Here is a 5,828-nt window from a genome sequence, read left to right on the forward strand (position 1 = left end):
TAGTCTTTAGCCGCTGCTTTTTGCTTGCGGGATGGAGCTGGGTGAAATCCCAGCTTCCCTGGCCACACTAAAAGCTTTGCCATTGATCTCTGTAAGAGTAAGTTTTCACTGCTGGATTTTTGTGGCCTTTGTTATGGATATATGAAATACAGTATTATAAAGCTTTACTACTTTGATAAATGTTATATGAACAAAGAAATATTTGTAATTTCTGGGGGATTCTCTGTAGTTTGACTGAAAGTAAAGCAGTCTTTATTAAGTTATATACTGGGAGCATCTCTCTCATCTCTGCTTAGATACATATCAACATATATTTTTTTTTTTCTTTACAGCTATCTTTCTTTAAGCCTACTCCAACACGCTATAAAATTCTTCTAGAAGCCAGAGCCTTTCCCTCTGACCATGTAAGAAATTAATATTTCACTATATTTGTATTATTAATCATATTTTTCTGAAGAATATCAGTAGCCTGATTTGAATATTTATTAGCTCATCTTGTCCAAGTAACATTACAATAAAAAAATCTGTCAGAAGCTTTTAAGCTCAGCATATTTTACAGATCGTAGCTTTATTTCTTTATTCAAATAAAAAAACGTTACAAGAGAAAAAGATTGAATGGTTACATTGATTTATTAGTCTTTTTAAAGACATTGAGGAAACTACTGGCCTAAATCAACTGAAGTTGTATATGTTTTATTAATTCTTGTTGCTGTTTTACTTTATGAAACCAAATCAATACAAACTCACAACATTAACACTTATATATCCCCAGACAGAAATGGAAATGTTTGTTCTTAGCACTTTAGATTACTAGTTCAAACATAATTTGTCTGCTATAAAATAGGAGACAATAGCTCGTGCATCACAGCTTAAAGCAAATTAATCTTTGGGTTTCTGGCCCACTGCTACTTTATCATCAACTCCATAAACTCATGGAAATTGATAACAAATTTGATCTCTAAGGTGCGATTAAAATGACTCAAGCTACTCACAGATTTATTTCTAATGAAGATGGTGGCACAGATGTATAAACCTGAAATTGCCTTTAGTCTAAGTAATGCTCATACTAATCCCATGTTTGTTCCAGATGTACTTGTACATTCGGACTCCATCTTAAATTTCTATGGCACTTCAGTAATAACCTGTGCAACTCCCGTCACTTCAGTTCCTGTCGTGTCATTTTAAACTCCTTTATAGTTTATTCGATAATTTTTATGCTATCTCCAGAACCATTATTTATTGATAAAATCAGTGGGTAGGATTTTCAAAACAGCCTGAAAATTTAGAGCTCTCATTTCCTTCCAGCTGTGCAGCAAATCTAAGATGTGAGAATAACATGGGACAGCATATATGGGTTGGCCAAACCTCATTTGCATTGCCAGCAGTGCCTATGTGGCAGCCTGGGATTTAGCATGTGCTACCCAACAAAGTGGTTACCCAGAGACCCTGGAGAGGTGATATTCAGTCTTTGTGGCTGTTATCCATGTAAGCTTTGCCTGATGGAATCTGGTAAAATGCATCTTCCACCCCAGTTCCACCCTCATTCTGCTTCGTGAACATATCCTGCAGGATTTAGGCTTTGATTTTATCCGTGCTATCTGATGATGTGAATTAAACTCTGATCTTTTTCGAGTCAAAGGAAATATATGAATTTTTCAGTTTCAAGTGTTAATTTTAGAGAAAGAAAAAATTCCTGGCCCCTAAATCCCTTTTCTGAAGTTCTGATATGTTCAGACATTGTTCTTTTAGTTGTTTTATCATGCAATTGTGCTAATGTGCTCTGCATGGAAATCTCTTCCAGTATGCTGTTGAGTCCCAACTTCGACTTCATGGACTTGATGTGGAGACTAGCATGCTCATGATGCAGCCACGGGAGGTTGGTGAGAAATACATCAGTTCTGCTTGCTATTGCTAAAGGCAGTATTGCTTGCTATATTTCATAAGAGAGTAGTCATACATTCTCAAATACTGTAATATCTGCCTGCAGAAGTTATAATTTATTTGTACTAATGCTTTTAGGGAAAATTTATGAATTGTGTATTCTGTTTCTGTGTATATTTTTTTGGTATTGGAACCCATTTTATAATTGTTTGGTTCAATTAGGGTACTTATAGAACAAAAAAAAACAACAACAACAAAATTTTTCCCTGTTTTTCCTGTTTGTAAAACCTGACAGCATCCTGAGAGAACTGCAAAATATAGGAGCTCATTGAGAAAATCCAATGTCCTTTTAATGTCCTTAGGTAAAAGATTGTCATAACATGAACAGCAGCAGTCTGTGTATCAGCACAGACTCAGGGAAAAGTCTGCTTTGAGTAATATTCAATTCAGATTAATTTGAAAGACTGCCTTACTTCACTTTTGTGGTATTAAGAACTTTGCCACCTAACAATAAACTGATGGTGACCTTTTGCTTCTGAAATCTGAGTCATCTTGTGTGAGTAAAGAGCCCACTCCTGAACGCTTGATAGATTTGCAAAGATTGTTGAGATAATAACAGTTACTTGCAATTCAACAATCTTGCCCAAGCTTTCTTCAGTAACAAGTCTAATTTAATTCTGGGTTTTCACTGCCTAATTGATCCCTAGGTGGTGGTATGTTTTACATGATCCCTTGCTAGGAAGACAGGAGGAGGATGGGGCAGTAATTTTCCTATAAAGAATCAAGAATAAGGGGGGGTTTTTTTGTTTGGTTTTGGGTTTTTTTTTTTGAAATTCGTCTATATTTAATGACCCCAGGTTTGGGGATTTTTGTACTTTTGATGATGTGAGACTTATTGTTTTTGAAATATAAATATGGCAGGTTTATAATAGCTTCCTGTGGGATATGAAGTTTATCGGAAAAGTACAGAGTGAAACTTATAGACAACTTTCAAGTCTTGTGGGTGTCACAAATTTCAGATGCTGCATAAAAATCATTATATATGCTGTTTGCACCAGGATTTTTTTTTTTTACTGTAAATTAAAACTTTCTGAAATTTTAAAGAATATGGAGCATGCTAGAATACAAAGTCAATAGCCTTTTTATAACTGCTACCTTCAAGATAAGTTTTCTAATGATTTTTTTCTTTTTCTTTTTTTTTTTTTTTTTTTTTGAGGTAACTTACAGGCTACTTCATAGTGTTACCTTTGTATATCATTACTGTGCTAAGGATTTGTTTTTGATCTCCTTATGCAAGCAGCACAGCTCATGGTAAAATATAGATTATGAAATAAGAAATGACAGTTTCATTACTGCCAGAGTTGATGTGAAATGTGTGCCTTAACTTTGTTTTAGGGGGAGGAGACCTTGAGGATTGAAGATATCCTTGCTGTAATTGAGAAGGAAGGGGACTCTATTGCTGTCATTCTGTTCAGTGGGGTGCAGTACTACACGGGACAGCTCTTTGACATCCTTAGAATAACAAAGGCTGGCCAAAAAAAGGTAGGATTGCTGCAGACCCGTCCTTTTAATACTAATTTTAGATCAATTTTCCACGTGAAATATTTTTAATTTCCCCTTTTTATGGAACAAAACAGGGCACATGTGGAAACCTGTGGGGCTCTGATGAAAAGTAAAAGTGCTCTGTGCTGAGATCCTTTGGGGGCTGAGTGCTGCATGAAGAAATAGCCCTGCGAGAGCAATCTTGCAGGTGTGACTTAAAATATATGGAGAGATAATTCATGACTATTAACTTCTACAGGGCTTTTCTTGAAGGATAGAATTTCAAGAGGTTCAGTGGAGAAGGAGGAGGAGGTAATCACAGCTCCAATCTCTCTTTAAGTTAGTTTGCATTAGGTTTTCGCTTTTTTGGCAAGCTTTCATGATTTTCTTCCTTTCATGCAGACACGCTGTGGCAGTTTTTGCCCCCAGTGAGCAGAGAGGTGAGCTCCCCATGGAGCCAGCAGTGTTCAGACTCAGCTGATCAGTTTTTCGGAGACAGGCACGACATGGAGCTCATCAGCATCACAAGAGGACTAGTATTTTAGTGATGACTCAGCCTTCAGAGCTTTCAGGCAGTGTGCGCTGTGGACATAGCTGTAAAACTTCTCTAACCATCCCAATTGTCTCAGGAATCCAGGAGAAAATAGTTTTTAATTAAGTCTTCTTATCAACAGGAGGTCACCAGACTTTCCGTAGGGGCAATCTTTTACTGGATGTACATTATCTCATTTAAGATTAAACCACTCAAGGATAAACTTACTTAGCATCACTGGATTTTGGCAAACCAGCTAGATATTTATATTTGATGTTTTAACTCTCTGGAGAGGTTCCTGGCTCACATCAGGCTATACATCTTCTGTTGCTGTAGGTTTGGCAGTGGAAATTTTTCTGGAGGTCAGGGAGTAAGTTATGTTGCTGGAAAGTGATGGTAAAGTCTCCTCTGGGAGAGCACAGCAGGTGTGAGAGCTAACACAGGGCCCTTGGGATATAAAAAGGGAATGTTCTCACAGAGCAACACCTGGTGACAAAATTGATCCTGTACACAGTACAAAACAAGACCAACTTCTGATGTGGATGCAGAAAGCCAAGGAAGAAAGAAATAGGGAGAGTCAGCTGCATGGGGGATGCAGAGTTGTCTATTAGCTCCATGTATCTCTAAAAGCAACACCTTCGTGGTGGTGCCTTCCTTGAGGGTCTTCCAGTACTTTGCTGACCACAAATAATTAAAATGTTATGCTGAAATGTTTGCAAGGGAAGATGGGTTATTAATAGGACGATGCCACCCACTGCTCTGCCTGCCCTTGTTCCCAGTGACAGCAAAGCTTTCATTTAGCCGCCAACACCTATGTGCCTACAGTGCTTCTTCCCCAAATCCGCTCTGTTATGTGTCTGAAAGGCGTCTGAGATAGAAATCTTTCTTCTCTACTGTTAATATGAACAACCTAGGAGAAGCCTATCACTTTACCACCTCTCTACATGTGCTCACTGGACTGTGGGACACATGCTTGGATGAATGGAAGTGATGCAGTTTCACTGAAAGATATAAAGTACCCCAAACTGGCTGAGAACCTGTGTTCTGGGGAAAAGTAGTTACTGATAGTTCCCTATCAGTGAAAGTCCCTCCCCAGATTTCTTGTAGGCCCCTTCAGGTACTGGAAGGCCACTATAAGGTCTCCCCAGAGCCTTCTCTTTTCCAGGCTGAACAGCCCCAACTCTCTCAGCCTGTCCTCATAGCAGAGGTGCTCCAGCCTTCGGATCATCCTTGTGGCCTCCTTTGGACTCACTCCAGTAGGTCCACGTCCTTCTTATGTTGGGGGCCCCAGAACTGGAGGCAGCACTGCAGGTGGGGTCTCACAAAAGTGGAGTAGATGGGCAGAATCACGTCCTTCAACCTGCTGGCCATGCTTCTTCTGGTGCAGTCCAGGATACGGTTGGCCTTCTGTCCATTTTGTGTCAGTGTATTTAAAAAGAAAAAGTAATTGAGCCTGAGGACCTACTGGAGTACCCATAAGGCTTGAAAGGCATGAGCCAGCCCTGTTTTTGTTTCCCTACTGCCAGACACACTCAGCTCAATGTCTTTATGAATTCTGCCCCCTGGGTTAAGTGATGTTTATATGTTTATACAAAACCACTATGTGACATACTCTTACACCCCACTTAAACGTTTGCATATGGCAAATGTTTACTTGAACAGTTATGAAATCAGTGATTCATGAAGTTTGCTCTCTTACTACTGGTAAGAGGTAGTCCTGTATCTTGCCTTTTCTCTCGTTCTTAGGGCTTTTGGTTATCAAAAGCCCCAAATCTTTCATCTTCAAAAGTAATTGTCTCCTCTCCTGTGTTTCCAGGCCAGAGCTGATGTTAGGAGCTGTTGTTGGGTTAGAGGAGAACAAGTAAGCAACTGC

The 5,828-nt window shown here is 39.0% G+C and overlaps 1 protein-coding gene across 2 annotated transcripts in view; it reads left to right on the forward strand.

The window, feature by feature from the left end:
* Positions 1-5,828, forward strand: part of KYNU (kynureninase) — a 35,876-nt gene that overhangs the window by 25,488 nt on the left and 4,560 nt on the right. For both annotated transcript variants that reach the window (XM_010162954.2, XM_029083742.1), the window contains exons 6-8: positions 333-404; positions 1,802-1,876; positions 3,277-3,423. In XM_010162954.2, the coding sequence (XP_010161256.1) occupies positions 333-404; positions 1,802-1,876; positions 3,277-3,423 (294 nt within the window). The remainder of the gene's footprint in view (positions 1-332; positions 405-1,801; positions 1,877-3,276; positions 3,424-5,828) is intronic.

Source organism: Antrostomus carolinensis, unplaced genomic scaffold, assembly GCF_000700745.2.
Source record: "Antrostomus carolinensis isolate BGI_N321 unplaced genomic scaffold, ASM70074v2 scaffold12, whole genome shotgun sequence".
NCBI lineage: Eukaryota > Metazoa > Chordata > Aves > Caprimulgiformes > Caprimulgidae > Antrostomus > Antrostomus carolinensis.